This window comes from Nicotiana tomentosiformis, chromosome 12 (genome assembly GCF_000390325.3).
Source record: "Nicotiana tomentosiformis chromosome 12, ASM39032v3, whole genome shotgun sequence".
Classification (NCBI taxonomy): Eukaryota; Viridiplantae; Streptophyta; class Magnoliopsida; order Solanales; family Solanaceae; genus Nicotiana; species Nicotiana tomentosiformis.
The window spans coordinates 33,893,672-33,909,072 of record NC_090823.1 but is presented as its reverse complement, the minus strand read 5'-3'; the positions used below and the strand labels follow the sequence as shown (position 1 = coordinate 33,909,072).

Below are 15,401 nucleotides of genomic sequence, written 5' to 3'. Positions count from 1 at the left end.
CTTTGCAATATTTCAGATGTTAGTGATCGGGTGCCCGTCGTGACTTGTTTAGAAAATGGGTCGTGACAAACTTGATATCAGAGCATCAGGTTTATGGAGTCCTAGGGGTCTATGAAGTCGTGCCAGTTGAGGCTTATTTATGGGTATGAAGTGCGCCATACTTATAAATAGGAGGCTACCAGCATTTAGGAAAAGTACATGTTTTTCATACTTCAGATCATGTTGTAGAGCCTACCTCTAAGAAATTATCTAATGTATTCGTTTCTCCAAAACTCGCAGAAATGGCTCGTACTTGCAACTCTGACACTGACACTCAGGATGCTGCTCAAGAAACTATTGCTACTATTGTGGCTCAAGGTAAAACTAAGAAGGCTTTATCTTAGAAAAGGAAGGGTAAATCCATAAAGGGGGTTCAAGTGCCCCTGGTTGAACATGAAGAAGGGGTGGATCATGATGAGCAAGTACCTCAGGATCCGGTGACACCCCAACAGCAGTACCGGCTTAGATAACTATATCTCTAGATGTGGGTCAGTTGTTTAATGCTGCCAACAATGCGATGTAGATGTTTAAAGTCTTCATGGCCAGTGAGAATGAGAGAAGAGCTGACACCTCAATCAAATAGACATAACAATTCTTAGTCCTCAAGGTTGAATAAATTTTTGAAGCCGAGTCCTTCATTGTTCCATGGTACTAGAGTTGATGAAGATCCAATGTTGTGGCTGGAGGGTATCAAGAAAGCCCTCCGAGCGATGAAGGCATTTGATAATGAAGTTGTGGAGCTGGCTGCCTACCGGCTTAGAGATGTGGTTGGTGCTTGGTTTGAGATGTGGTAAAAGAAAAGAGATGAAGATGATGGACCGTCGACTTGGGAAGAATTTGAAGAGGCCTTCATGGCTAATTTTACCCCAGAAGAGGATAGGAAAGCTAAGGCTATGGAGTTCGAGAAGCTCAAGCAAGGGAATAAAAGTGTGCAAGGGTACTACTTGGAATTCATAAGTTTTGCTAAGCATACTCCTCACATGATTAAGACAGAAAAAGAAAAGATATGATGGTTTGTTAGCGGTTTGTCTTACCACATTAAGGATACGTCAGCAGATGCAGCGCTAGGAATGACAGCTTTCTCCTTTATTATGGGTTTCGTCAACCACTTAGAAAAAGACAGACAACAAAGGAGAGAAGAAAAAGAGTATAACAAGAAAGCCCAGATAGCGAGTGGGTTTAGTGGTACATCCAGCGGAGGGGGAAGGGGTTCCTTCAATAAGGAGTCATTAGCACCATCTCAGTACAGTCATCAGTCAGGTGGTGGGGCTCTTTCAGACGTACTTAGAGTTATGGAAACCAGTCTTGCCAGAATCAAAATTTTAGGACACCATCCTCATATAGCTAGAGTCATGTTGAGAAACATTAACAACAAGGTCTTTTTGGTACATGTAGGCGGTAACATTCAGGTCAGTGCAAGCTCTAGTTTCACGGCTGCTATCATTGCGGAGACAGTGGTTATATAAAGGCAAACTGCCCAAAGTTGTGACGTAATTTTAGTGGGGATCAACTCGTCCTTGTAGTTCCTCAACAACTACAGTTGCACCACTTCAAGCTCGTGGTTCTCATAATCAGACGGGGCATGAGGCAGGCAGAGGTGCAGATCGAATTACTCAGGGAGGGGGACAACCCTGTTTGTTTGCTACACTTGATCGTCAGAGTGCAGAGGCATCTGCAGAAGTTATTATAGGTATACTTTTAGTTTTCTCACATAATGATTACACCAAAACTGATCCAGGTTCGGCGTTTTCGTATGTGACTCCATACTTTGCAATTAACCTCAGGCCAGAACATGAACATGTTAGTGAGCCATTCCTAGTATCTACTCCAGTTGGCGAGTCAGTGAATGCCACAAGAGTCTATAAAGGTTGTATAGTTTTGGTCCAAGGTTGCAGAACCGAGGCCGATCTCATAGAACTAGAAATGGTAGATTTCGATGTGATCATGGGTATGGATTTATTGTCTTCCTGCTATGCCATGTTAGATTGTCGTGCCAAGATAGTCAGGTTCCAATTACCAAATGAAGAAGTCTTAGATATGAAGGGTAGTTATGCATCGCTTGTAGGTGAGTTTATTTCTTACCTTAAGGCACAACAAATGGTCGGTAAGGGGTGTCTCGCCTATATGGCTCACATCATTAATCTAGAATTAGAACTACCAGCTCTTCAGTATGTGCCAGTTGTTACAAAAGTTTTAGAAGTTTTCCCATATGACCTTCCTGGACTTCCTCCCCAAAGAATCATAGACTTTGGCATCGACCTCATGCCAAGAACTTAGCCTATATCTATACCTCCTTATAGGATGGCTCTAGCAAAACTTAAGGAGTTGAGAGAACAGTTGAAAGATGTTCTTGACAAGGGCTTCATCAGGATGAGTGTTTCACCATGAGGTGCCCCGGTCCTGTTTGTCAAGAAGAAAGATAGGTTTCTCATAAAGTGTGTCAACTATCGGCAGTTGAATAAAACTACCATTAAGAACAAGTACCCACTTCCAAGAATTGATGATTTATTTGATCAACTTCAGGGTGCAAAGTACTTTTCAAAGATAGATTTGAGGTCGGGGTACCATCAATTGAGAATCATAGAAGAGGATATATCTAAAATAGCCTATAGAACTTGCTACAAGCACTATGAATTTCTAGTAATATCCTTCGGGTTGATAAATGCTCCAGCTGCATTCATGGACCTAGTGAACAGAGTTTTCAAGCCATTCCTTGATACTTTTATTATCGTGTTTGTAGACGATATTCTGGTATACTCTAAAGGTATGGAAGAGCATGCATAATACCTTAAGATAGCCTTGCAGACCTTGAAGGAGAATGAGCTTTATGCCAAGTTTTCAAAATTTGAATTTTGGTTGTAGTTAGTGGCATTCTTAGAACACGTGGTATATAGTGAAAGCGTAAAAGTAGACCCTCAGAAGACAGAAGCAGTCAAGAACTGGCCAAGGCTGACAACGCCAACCGAGATCAGGAGTTTCTTGGGGTTAGCTGGATACTATAGATGGTTTGTAGAGGAGTTTTCCTCACTGGCAGCACCATTAACTAAGTTTACTCAGAAAGCAATTAAGTTCCAATGGTCGGACGCTTGTGAGAAGAGTTTTCAAGAGTTAAAGAAGAGATTGACTACTGCAATTAGGTTAACCTTTCCGACAGGTTCAGGTGGGTTCACAGTGCATTATGATGCCTCTAGAGTTGGTGTTGATTGTGTTCTTATGCAAGATGGAAAATTTATTGCTTATGCTTCCAGGCAGTTAAAGAATCATGAGAAGAACTACCCCATGCATGACTTGGAGCTTGCAGCAGTGGTGTCTGCGTTAAATATATGGCGACACTACCTATATGGCGAGAATTCTAAAGTATTTACAGATCACAAAAGCCTCCAGTACATTTTCAAGCAGAAAGGGTTAAATTTGAGACAGAGAAGGTGGGTCGAGATATTAAAGGATTATGACATCAATATCCTTTATCACCTGAGCAAAGCTACTGTGATAGCAGATGCACTTAGTAAGAAGTCAATGGGTGTCCTGACCCATCTTGTAGTACAAAGGCAAACTTTGGGTGGAGAAATTCAAAAACTAGCAAATGATAGAATTAGATTGGATGAGACCGAAGAAGGAGGTATAACTGCTTATTCCTTAGTGTAATCCTCTCTTGTTGTGCATGTTAAGGCTAAGAAAGATCAAGATCCGTACTTAGTGAAGTTAAAAGAACGATTCAGAAAAAAGAAATCACTATTTTCACTCTAGGAAGTGATGGAGTTTTGAAGCTGAATGATCGGTTATGTGTGTCTGATGTAGATGGTCTTAGAAAGACCATAATGGAAGAAGCTCACAACTCGAGGTACTCTATCCACCCAGGTGCTACCAAAATGTACCTAGACTTGAAAGAGTTGTATTGGTGGAAAAACATAAAGAAGCTAGTAGCAGATCTTGTGGCCAAATGTTTGAATTGCCAGCAAGTCAAAGTCGGGCATCAGAGGTCTAGTGGCCTAGCTCAAGATATAGAGATACCACAGTGAAAATGGGATATGATTAATATGGATTTATTAGTAGGTCTACCTCGCACATACCGTAATCATGATTCAATTTGGGTTATTGTAGACCGACTGACAAAGTCCACGCATTTCCTATCAGTAAAGACGACATATTCTACAGAGCAGTATGCATAGTTGTACATCAAAGAAATAGTACAATTGCATGGTACTCCAGTTTCAATCATATTTGATAGTGGCCCACTTTTCACGACGCGTTTTTGGCAGGCATTTCAAAAACGATTAGGTACCAAGGTCAATTTGAGCATCGCTTTCAATACATAGACCGATGACCAGGCAGAAAGGACCATTCATACTCTTGAAGATATGTTGCGAGCATGTGTTATTGATTCTGGAGGTAATTGGGATGATCACTTGCCACTTATAGAAATTGCTTACAATAAAAGCTATCAGGCCAGCATTGGTGTGGCTCTTTATGAAGCGTTGTACGGGCGAAGATGTAGTCTCCAATGGGTTGGTTTGAACCAGTATAGGTACCATTGATCGGTCCAAAGTTTGTTTGTGAGACCTTAGAGAAAGTTCATCTAATTAGAGAAAGATTGAAAGCGGCTTAGAGTCGTCAAAAGTCTTATTATGACAAGAGGCATCGTGACTTAGAGTTCATGGTTGGTGACAGGATATTTTTGAAAATTTCACCAATGGAAGGAGTTATGAAGTTTGGTAAGAAAGGGAAACTTAGTTCTAGAATTATCGGACCTTATGAGATTATAGAAAAAGAAGGGAAACATGGCTTATGAGCTAGTGTTGCCCGTTGAGTTGTCCTCTGTTCATCATGTCTTTCATGTGTCTATGCTTAGAAAATACATTCACGATGAGTCGCATATAATACATGCTGACACCATAGAAATTAAAGAAGGCTTGACTTATGAAGAGGTACCTAGAGAAATTCTCGATAGGCAAGTAAGAAAGTTGAGAACAAAAGATACAACATCAGTAAAAGTTTTGTAGAGTAATCATGATTCAGAAGAGGCTACGTGGGAGGTTGAGGAAGATATGAGGAAAACGTATCCTTATTTATTTGAGGAACAAGGTATGTGAACCTAGGTTTGGCTTGGCATTTATATTTTATTTATTAAGTACAAGTTAGCATGTGTTTATGTCCTTGATAGATTACACTTTGTTGTTGAAGTAATTTAGTTTCTGTTAGAGTAAATTTAGTTATTAAAAAATCCAGTACCATGCCAGAGTACATTTAATTCATTGAAGTGATTTGCTTTTGTTGAAGTGTTGTGCTTTAGATTTTGGTTGGTTATTGTGGTACCTCCTTGTCGAAGTGTGAGTAATTAACTTATGAGTTGTGTATGGTGCCTATAAATGGCATGTTATGATATATTTGGTTGTTGTTGGTGTAGTTGTGGTATTGGTGACATGATTTATTTTGGATAGACCAATTTACAGGGGAGACTGGTGTCACGACCCAAACATCCCTCTGAAACACGTCGTGATGACACCTAGTCTCTACGACTAGGTAAGCCTAATAATTTACAGAAAATACAAATAACGGAAGAAAAGCTTAACTTCTAACTACAATAGATACTGAATAATAAAAAACAATGCCGCTCCGCATGTACAATAACCAAAACACTAACGTACACAGCTTTCCCAAAACCCGAAATATCTTGAGTCATAAGGTACAGAAAGGAAATAACATCTCTATACACCGGAGTTTAGTAAAAGCAAATATAGAAAGTGTTTGACACAGGGAAGAATAGAAGGGGACTCCGAGGTCAGCGGATGCGGCAGATATATCTTGAAGTCTCCAAAAGCAGTCACGAACTCACTGGTAATGCGGATGATGACGAGTACCTGGATCTGCACAAAAACATGTGCAGAAGAGTAGCATAAGTACACCATAATTGGTACCCAGTAAGTGTCGAGCCTAACCTCGGTCGAGTAGTGACGAGGTCAGGTCAGGCCCACTAGTATATAATAATAAAAGCAGGAGAATAAAGCAGTATAATAAGAGACTAGAGTTCAACAAAGGAAAACACAATGAAATAACAGAAAAACATGCGAAAATAAGCAACAGGGGATTTCCTGAGATACCGTGTCGTCGTCCTAAAAGTAAATATACAGGGAGAACTCTCGAGGTACCGCCTCGTAGTCTCAACAGTAAATGTGCAGGGGGATCTTCTTGGATACGGTCCTTTGGTCCCAAAAGAAAATATGCAGGGGGATCTCCCGGGATACCGTCCCGTAGTTGCAAAGTAAATACACAGCGCAATAAATTACAAACAATAAGTGTAGCAAGAGAATCTACAGTATAGACTATTTACAAGTCGGGAAAAGAAGAAGGAATTCAATAGGCATGTTGCAAGGAGTTCAGTTAAGCAATTAAGGCACATAGACATGTTATTCTAGGTAACATGGTAACTACACATGCTAGTATATTCAATTAAGGTGAAAACAGGTAATTACTCAGTAAAAATAAGGTTTTTCAACAAATAGCATGTGCACGCACTTGTCACCTCACGTACATGGAGCTCACATAGAAATATCAGTACCAAATCCTAACGGGAATACCCCCACACAAGGTTAGGCAAGCCACTTACCTCGAACCAAGCTAAATCAATCGGTAGCAATTCTCTTCCCATGAATATCCAACTCTGAATGGCCCAAATCTAGCCAAAATCAATTACATACCATAAATATAGATATAAGAAACTAATAAAGTCAATGAAATCTAAGCTGAAGCGAGAAATTAGGAAATTGTCCCAAAAAGCCTCCCGGGCCCACGTCTCGAAATCGGGTAAAAGTCACAAAATATGAACACCCATTCATTCACAAGTCTAACCATACAAGAATTTCTCGAATCCTACTTCAAATCGCCTTCCAAAACTCGAAATTTTAGCCTATGAACTTTCTACCATTTTTCCCCAAATTTCCAACTCAAATCCCTAATTAAAAGATGTAAATAGCAATAGATTTGTGAAATATAGCCTAATCCGAGTTAAAATCACTTACCCCAACAATCTTCTCGAAGAAACCTCGAAAAATCACCTCACACCGAGATCTCAACATCCCAAAAATCGAAATGGGAATCAAACCCCCCGAATTTCCCCTTTTCTGCCTAGTTCTTCCGCATCTGCAGATGTGCCATCGCACCTGCGCCACCGCACCTGCGGTCCTCCTCCGCGCCTGCTGTCCCTTAGGCACATTGCCGGCATCAAAGATGCGGTACTTCCTTGCATCTATGATCCCTAATCTAGTCTCCCAACTCCGCTTATGCGCTTGATCTGCCGCACGTGCGATGCCGCACCAGCAGTCTCCCTACCGCAGGTGCAAAACACCAGAAACCAAAAAAACTTCAGCAATTGCATAAGTCCAATATTTTATCCGTTAAGCATCTGAAACACACCCGAGGCCCCCGGGAACTCAACAAAACATATCAACCAGTCCTAAAATACCATACGAACTTAGTCGAGCCCTCGAATCACACCAAACAACGCTAAAAATAAATTCACCCTCCGATTTAATCTTGATCAACTTGAAACTTCCAATTTCTACAAATAATGTCGAAACCTACGAAACTACGTCCTATTGACCCTAAATTTTGAACATAAGTCATATTCAATCTTACGAACCTACTCCAACTTCCGGAATTGGAATGCGACCATAATATCAAAAGGTCCACTACCCGCCAAAATCTCCAAAACTTTGACTTTTGCCATTTCAAGCCTAAATGAGCTACAAACCTCCAAAGCACAATACGGACATGCCCCTAATTCCAAAATCACCCAACGGAGCTACCGGAACTCCATGCCAGATTCGTCTTCACATGGTTTTGACTACGGTCAAAATCCTAACACTTAAGCTTCCGTTTAGGGACTATGTATCCTAAAACACTCTGAAACAACAACCAACACCTCCCAGAAAGACACATAAGCAGAAAAAAGACATGGGGAAAGCAGAAGCATGGAATCGGGGCTATAACTCTCAAAATGACCGGTCGGGTCGTTACATCCTCCCCCTCTTAAAATAATCGTTCGTCCTCGAACAAGTATAGAGACATACCTGAAGCGATGGAAAGATAAGGATATCGGTTGTGCGTATTATGCTCGGTCTTTGAAGTCGCCTCCTCGACCGGCTGACCCCTCCACTGCACCTTCACAGAAGCAATGTTCTTTGACCTTAGCTTTCTGACTTGCCTATCCAAAATAGCCACTGCCTCCTCAACATAAGATAGATCCTTGTCCAGCTGGATTGAGCTGAAATCTAACACATGAGCCGGATCACCGTGATACTTCCAGAGCATAGAAACGTGGAATACTGGATGAACTCCTGCTAGGCTGGGAGGTAAGGCAATCTCATAATCAACCCCCCAATACGCCGCAACACCTCAAAAGGTCTAATGTACCTTGGACTCAGCTTGCACTTCTTCCCGAACCTCATAACGCCCTTCATGGGCGATACTCGGAGCAAGATCCGCTCTCCAACCATGAATGCAATATCGCAAACCTTCCGGTCTGCATAACTCTTCTATCTAGACTGGATTGTGCGAAGTCGATCCCGAATCATCTTCACCTTATCCAGGGCATCCTGGACCAAGTCTCTACCTAATAATCTGGCCTAGCTCGGCTCGAACCAACCCACTGGGGACCGAAACCGCCTACCATACAAAGCCTCATATGGTGCCATCTGGATGCTCGCCTAATAATTGTTGTTGTAGGCAAACTCTGGCAAGAACTGATGCCACGACCCTCTAAACTCCATCGCACACGCACAGAGCAAATCCTCTAATATCTGAATAGTGCGCTCAGACTGTTCGTCCGTCTGATGGTGAAATGTTGTTCTCAGCCCCACTCGAGTACCAAACTCATGATGTACAGCCCTCCAGAACTGTGATGTAAACTACGTATCCCAGTCAGAGATGATAGATAATAGTACTCCATGAAGCCTGACGAACTCGCAGGCATAGATTCGAGCCAGCTGCTCGGAAGAATGTGTAGCCATCACAGGAATGTAATGAGGTGACTTGGTCAGCCTATCCACAATCACCCGCACTGGATCAAACCCCCGCTGAGTCCATGGGAGTCCAATAACGAAATTCATAGTGATCCGCTCCCATTTCCACTCCGGAATCTCAAACTTCTGGAACAACCCACCCGACCGCTGATGCTCATACTTCAGATGATGGCAATGTAGGCACCGAGCCTCATACTCCACTATGTCCTTCTTCATCCTCCTCCACTGACAATGCTGCCTCAAGTCTTGATACATCGTTATGGTACCCGGATGAATGGAGTACCACGAGCTATGAGCTTCCTGAAGAATCAACTCACGCAAAACATCTACATTATGCACACATAACCTGCCATGCATCCTCAATGCGCCATCATTCCTAATAGTGACCTCCTTAGCATCACCTTGCTGGACGGTGTCCTTAAGTACGAGCAGATGGGGATCATCATACTGACGCCCCCTAATACGATGAAAAAGAGAAGACCGAGAGACTACAGAAGCCAATACTCGACTCGAGTCAGAAATATCCAATCTCACAAATTGGATGGCTAAGGCCTGAACATCCAACGCCAATGGCCTCTCTGCTACTAGAATATATGCTAAACTCTCCAAACTCTCCGCCCGACGACTCAAGGCATCAGCCACCACATTGGCCTTCCCCCGGTGGTGCAAAATGGTGATATCATAGTCCTTAAGTAGCTCCAACCACCTCCACTGACGCAAGTTAAGATCCTTTTGCTTGAATAGATGCTGAAAACTCCGATGATCGGTGTAAATCTCACAAGGAACACCGTACAAGTAGTGCCGCCAAATATTCAAGGCATGAACAATAACAGCTAACTCAAGGTCGTGGACATGATAATTCTTCTCATGCATCTTCAGCTGTCTGGACGCGTAGGCAATCATCCTACTATCTTGCATCAACACCGCGCCAAGACCAATACGCGACGCATCATAATATACAGTATAGGACCCCGAACCTGTAGGCAATACCAATATTGGGGCTATAGTCAAATCTATCTTGAGCTTCTGAAAGCTCTCCTCACACTCCTCCGTCCACCTGAACGGAGCACCCTTCTAGGTCAGCCTGGTCATAAGTGTTGCAACAGATGAGAATCCCTCTGCAAAACGACGGGAAACCCCGCCAAACCAAGGAAACTCCATATCTCCGTAGCTGATGACGGTCTAGGCCAACTATGCACTACATCCACTTTCTTCAGATCCACCTTGATTCCATCACTCGATACTACATGACCCATGAATGCCACTGAGTCTCGCCAAAACTCACACTTTGAAAATTTTGCATACAACTTCTTTTCTCTCAAGGTCTGAAGCACAGTACTCAGGTGCTACTCATGATCCTCCCTAGTGCGGGAATACACAAGAATGTCGTTAATAAACGCAATGACGAATGAGTCTAGATAAGGCCGGAACACACTGTGCATCAAATTCATAAAAGATGTTGGGGCATTGGTCAGCCCAAAAGAAATCACAAGAAATGCGTAGTGACCATACCGAGTCTTGTACGCAGTTTTCGGGATATCTGGCTCCCAAATCTTCAACTAGTGATAGCCTTAACGTAAGTTAATCTTGGAAAAAACCCTGGCACCCTGTAACTGATCAAATCAGTCATCAATACGAGGCAATGGATACTTGTTCTTCACTGTAACTTTGTTCAGCTAGCGATAATCAATGCACATACGCATAGAACCATCTTTTTTCTTCACAAACAAGACCGGAGCACCCAAGGTGACACACTGGGCCAAATGAAGCCCTTATCAAGAAACTCCTGCAACTGCTCCTTCAACTGCTTCAACTTAGAAGGAGCAATACGGTATGGAGGAATAGAGATGGGGCTGAGTACTCGGCAACAAATCAATGCCAAAATCAATATCTATGTCGGGCGGTATTCTGACATCTCTCATAAGCTAAAAACGTGTCACACCCCTTCTCAACCATTCGTTGAGCCTTAAGAAATGAAATAACTCTGCTGGGAGTATACTCAAAGGTTCCCCTACACTCTAATCACGGTAAGCCTGGCAGAGTCAGCATCATGGTCTTAGCGTGACAATCAAAAATAGCATAATGGGGCGACAACCAGTCCATGCCCAAGATAACATCAAAGTCTACCATGCTAAGTAATAATAAATCGGCTCTAGTCTCAAAACCCCTAAGAGAAATCAAACACGACTGATACACACGTTCCACAACAAGAGAATCTCCCACATGAGTAGACACATAAACAAGGGAACTCAAATAATCCAGAGATACGCCCTAATGTGGGGCAAAATAAGAGGACACATAAGAATACGTAGGGCCTGGGTAAAATAATACTGACGCATCTCTACGACAGACTGGAACAATACCTGTAATGATAGAGTCGGAAGCAACTACCTCTGTACGAGCTGGGAGAGCATAATATCTGGCCTGGCCTCCCCCTCTAGGGAGACCTCGACCTCCCCGACCTCCACCTCGAGCTGGCTGAGCAGTAGCTGGTGCTAGAATCATAGCCTGAGGACCCGATGGAGCATGTGGTGGCTGAGAAGTCTATGGAGGTGCACCCCTCCTAAGTCTAGGGCAATCCCTCACCATATGGCGAGTGTCGCCACACTCAAAATAACCCCTCGGAGGGCGTGACTGTTACGACTGACTCGGGCCAGGTCTGCTGGACTGGTCACTAAAAGTACCCCGAGCAGGAGGCATACTAGATACTGGCAGTGCATAATAAGGCTGGAACACCACTAGCAGCTGGAAGAGCTGAATGAACGGGGTGACTCACATAACCCCTACCATGTCGAACTACAGCTGGGGAACGAGTACCACTGTAAGTGCCATACTCTCGAGACCTCTTGACCTCTCTCTCCTCTATATCTCGGGAAATCATGCCCTCTAATCTCTTGACAATACTCACAACCTGCTGATCTGAATGCTGGGGTAGAGTCCCTCAATAAAACGACAAACCCTCTCCTAAAATGTGGTAACCAAGGCGGTGCATGATGGGCCAAATCACTAAAATGGACTACGTACTCTGACATAGTCATAGCACCTTAGCGCAGCTGCTCAAACTCCACGCATCATGAGTCCCTGAGGCTCTGAGGGACATACTCTCTCAAAAACATGTCCAAGAACTGAGTCCATGTTAGTGAGACTGTCTCGTCCAAACTACTCAACTCATATATATGCCACCACTATTAGGCTGCTCCTCTAAGCTGGAAGGTGGTAAAAGAAACCCCACTCGTCTCTGCTACGCCCATAGTATGGAGAATACGATGACACTCCTCCAGAAAACCCTGAGCATCATCTGTAGCCAATTTGTTGCAGGTAGGTGGGTGGTACTTCTTGTACCTCTCAAGTTTGAGCCCTCAGAAGAGGTTGTCCTGGTCTCGTGCTGAACCAGAGCTACCGGCCACATATGGATGAACTCTCGGGCCTGATCAACCTATACCCTCTGCTCAAGAGTACGGGCTGCGGGAGTCTGTGCCTCTCCCCCAGCCAGAGATGTGGTAGGAGATAATGGAATCAATCCAGCCTGAGCTAAGGTGCTAAACATGCTCATGAACTGGGCTAGAGTCTCCTAGAGGGATGGTACAGCAATAGGCACTTTCGGTACCTGCCCTCTAGCTAGATTTGTCGGAGGCTCCTTTGTCGCAGCTCGCGCGGGTGCTCTGGCTGCACCGCATGGTTGTCCTCTACCCCGGCCTCTGGCGGCTCTAGCAGGGGGCGCGGGTGCCTGGTCGTTAGATCCTCCGGTACGGGTCCTCACTATCTGTGAGAAAGAATAGAATAGAGAAGTTTAGTATTTGATGCCAATAACTCGCACGACAAGGAATCAAAGGAAGTATGATTGTTCTTAACAATTCCATAGCCTCTCGAAGATGAGTACGGACGTCTCCGTACCGATCTGTGAGACTCTAATAAATCGACTTATGACTCACGACTCCTATAAACCTAGAGCTTTGATACCAACTTGTCACGACCCAAACATCTCTCTGAAATATGTTGTGACAGCACATACTCTCTATGACTAGGTAAGCCTAACAATTTATATAAAATACCAATAACGGAAGCAAAGATTAACTTCTAACTGCAATAGATACTAAATAATCAAAAACGATTCCGCTCGACATGTACAATAACCAAAACACTAATGTACAAAGCTTTCCCAAAACTCGGAATATTATGAGTCACAAGATACAGAAAGGAAATAACATTTCTATTCACCGGATTCTAGTAAAAGCAAATACAGGAAGTGTTTGACACGGGGAAGAAAATAAATGGACTTCGAGGTCTGCGGACACGGCAGATATACCTTGAATTCTCCAAAAAGCTGTCATGAACTCACAGGTAATGCGGATGATGACGAGCACCTGGATATCCACACAAAATAAGTGCAGAATAGTAGCATGAGTACACTACAATTGGTACCCAGTAAGTGCTGAACCTAACCTTGGTCGAGTAGTTATGAGGTCAGGTCAGGCCCACTGCTATATAATAATAAAAGCAGGAGAATAAAGTAGTATAATAAGAGACTAGAGTTCAACAAAGGATAACACAATGAAATAACAAAAAAACACACAGAAATAAGCAACAGGGATCTCCCGAGATACCGTCTTGTAAGTGTGGTTCACAACACACCCATAAACAAGACTCTACTAGACACGGCTTGTAGACTCCCTAGGACAGAACTACTCTGATACCCCTTTTGTCATGACCCAAACTGATGGGCCGCTACGGGAACCCGGTACCTTACTCAACTGAGAACCAACGTAATGTATCTTTCTTATTTCATCATCACATACACGTGACATATGGGCCTAATCGGCCAACATCATCATTTATAAAATCAAAACGTAGGCCGACAAGGCCGTAGAATCTTTCACGTACACGACATATGTCTACAAGCCTCTAAGAGTACATAAATGTCATAAAGGTCGGGACAGGGCCCCGCCATACTAATTAGTACATATTCTAATCATACTGACCACATAAGCAACTCCAGAACAAATGGAGTGCACCAACATCTTCTACTGAGCTGATTGCCTACTTGGAGGACTCTCGACCTGTCTATCGAGACCTGCGGGCATGAAAAACAGCGTCCCCAGGCAAAAGGGACGTCAGTACAAATAATATACCGAGTATGTAAGGAATAAAATTCAATAAATAATAGACATGAGAGAAACATGGAGTAAAAGACTCGACATGTACGTCTGCATAGCTTTGTGAATCATTTCATTTGTATAATGTCATGCATATGCGTATAAATATCATAGCATGCATTGGTATATGTGTTCATAACATCATCAAGCCTCTGAGGGCATCCCATCATATCATTTCGGCCACTTTGGGCAAATCATCAACGTATACCAGCTGATCAGGTGGTGGTGAGTATATAACGCCGTAACCTTTTTCCATATCCCATATACATATAATATACGTGTATATAACGCCATCTGATCATGGGTCAATGTACATGTATAAATGCATGAGATGCATAAGAAATACTTTAATAAGATTTTCTCGAAATGTCATAAAACTAATATGCCCGTCGGATAAATTTTACCAAATATGTATTTTTCTGAGACCCATGAATAGAAGATATAATAATAATTCATATAGGGAATCAAGAATACAGACACCCCTAATATTTCTATGAATAGATTCATTTATGAAAATTGTGCATTTGCTCGTTTCGTATAGATCATGCCAAAAGGAAAGAAGGGATAGCCTTAACATACCTGAGTCGATTCTATTGACAATCCTTCCAACACATGTCAATTTTGACAACACGTAACGGCGGATAGAAGTAGGGGAAAATCCATATGATGTTCTTGATAAAGATTGTATCGTGCTCTCTTAGAATTGCAAATCTCGTTGCTATTACGCAGTGTAACTTTGTATGAAAAATTTTGCCCAAAATCCGTCACTTTCCTTAGTTTTATTTCACGTTTCTTATGAATTAGAAGTCTTAGATATTCTTGGAATTTTAAAGCTTCATCCGTAAGTTGTTTTTGACAACTTTTGTAATTTCCTCTTACTTTATGCATAATAATCCTTGTAGGCCACCAATTCTCCTACACATGCCACATAGCACATAAGTGAATAGTCTTCTTTTGGGCTCTTTATGGCTGCCACATAATGTTTAAGAATTACCCAAAATCATTATTAATTACCAATTTTTTTTTAATTAACTTGGAAATTCCCCACTAATCCAATAATTAACCAATTATCCACATAATTAGGAATTATCTCAAATTATTTAAAATATTACTCACTTTTATCACACTTTGCACACCTTTCTATTATGGTCATGTGGTACCTTGTATGATACTAGTCCATAAATACGGGGTA

At 42.5% G+C, this 15,401-nt stretch overlaps 1 protein-coding gene across 1 annotated transcript; it reads left to right on the top strand.

The window, feature by feature from the left end:
* Positions 1–281: 281 nt before the first annotated feature.
* Positions 282–4,058, top strand: LOC138902452 (uncharacterized). Its single transcript, XM_070190321.1, has 7 exons — positions 282–357; positions 706–829; positions 1,061–1,448; positions 1,540–2,104; positions 2,711–2,790; positions 2,902–3,658; positions 3,787–4,058. The coding sequence occupies exons 1-7, from the start codon at positions 282–284 to the stop codon at positions 4,056–4,058; spliced, it is 2,262 nt and encodes a 753-aa protein (XP_070046422.1).
* Positions 4,059–15,401: the final 11,343 nt, after the last annotated feature.

Bases quoted from the DNA above. Each gene is read 5' to 3' on its own strand.
- LOC138902452 (XM_070190321.1), top strand. From the start codon at position 282: ATGGCTCGTACTTGCAACTCTGACACTGACACTCAGGATGCTGCTCAA. The intron at 358-705 runs GTAAAACTAAGA...GAGTTGATGAAG, and splicing joins TGCTACTATTGTGGCTCAAG to ATCCAATGTTGTGGCTGGAG. The intron at 3,659-3,786 runs GTATAACTGCTT...TTTTCACTCTAG, and splicing joins GGATGAGACCGAAGAAGGAG to GAAGTGATGGAGTTTTGAAG.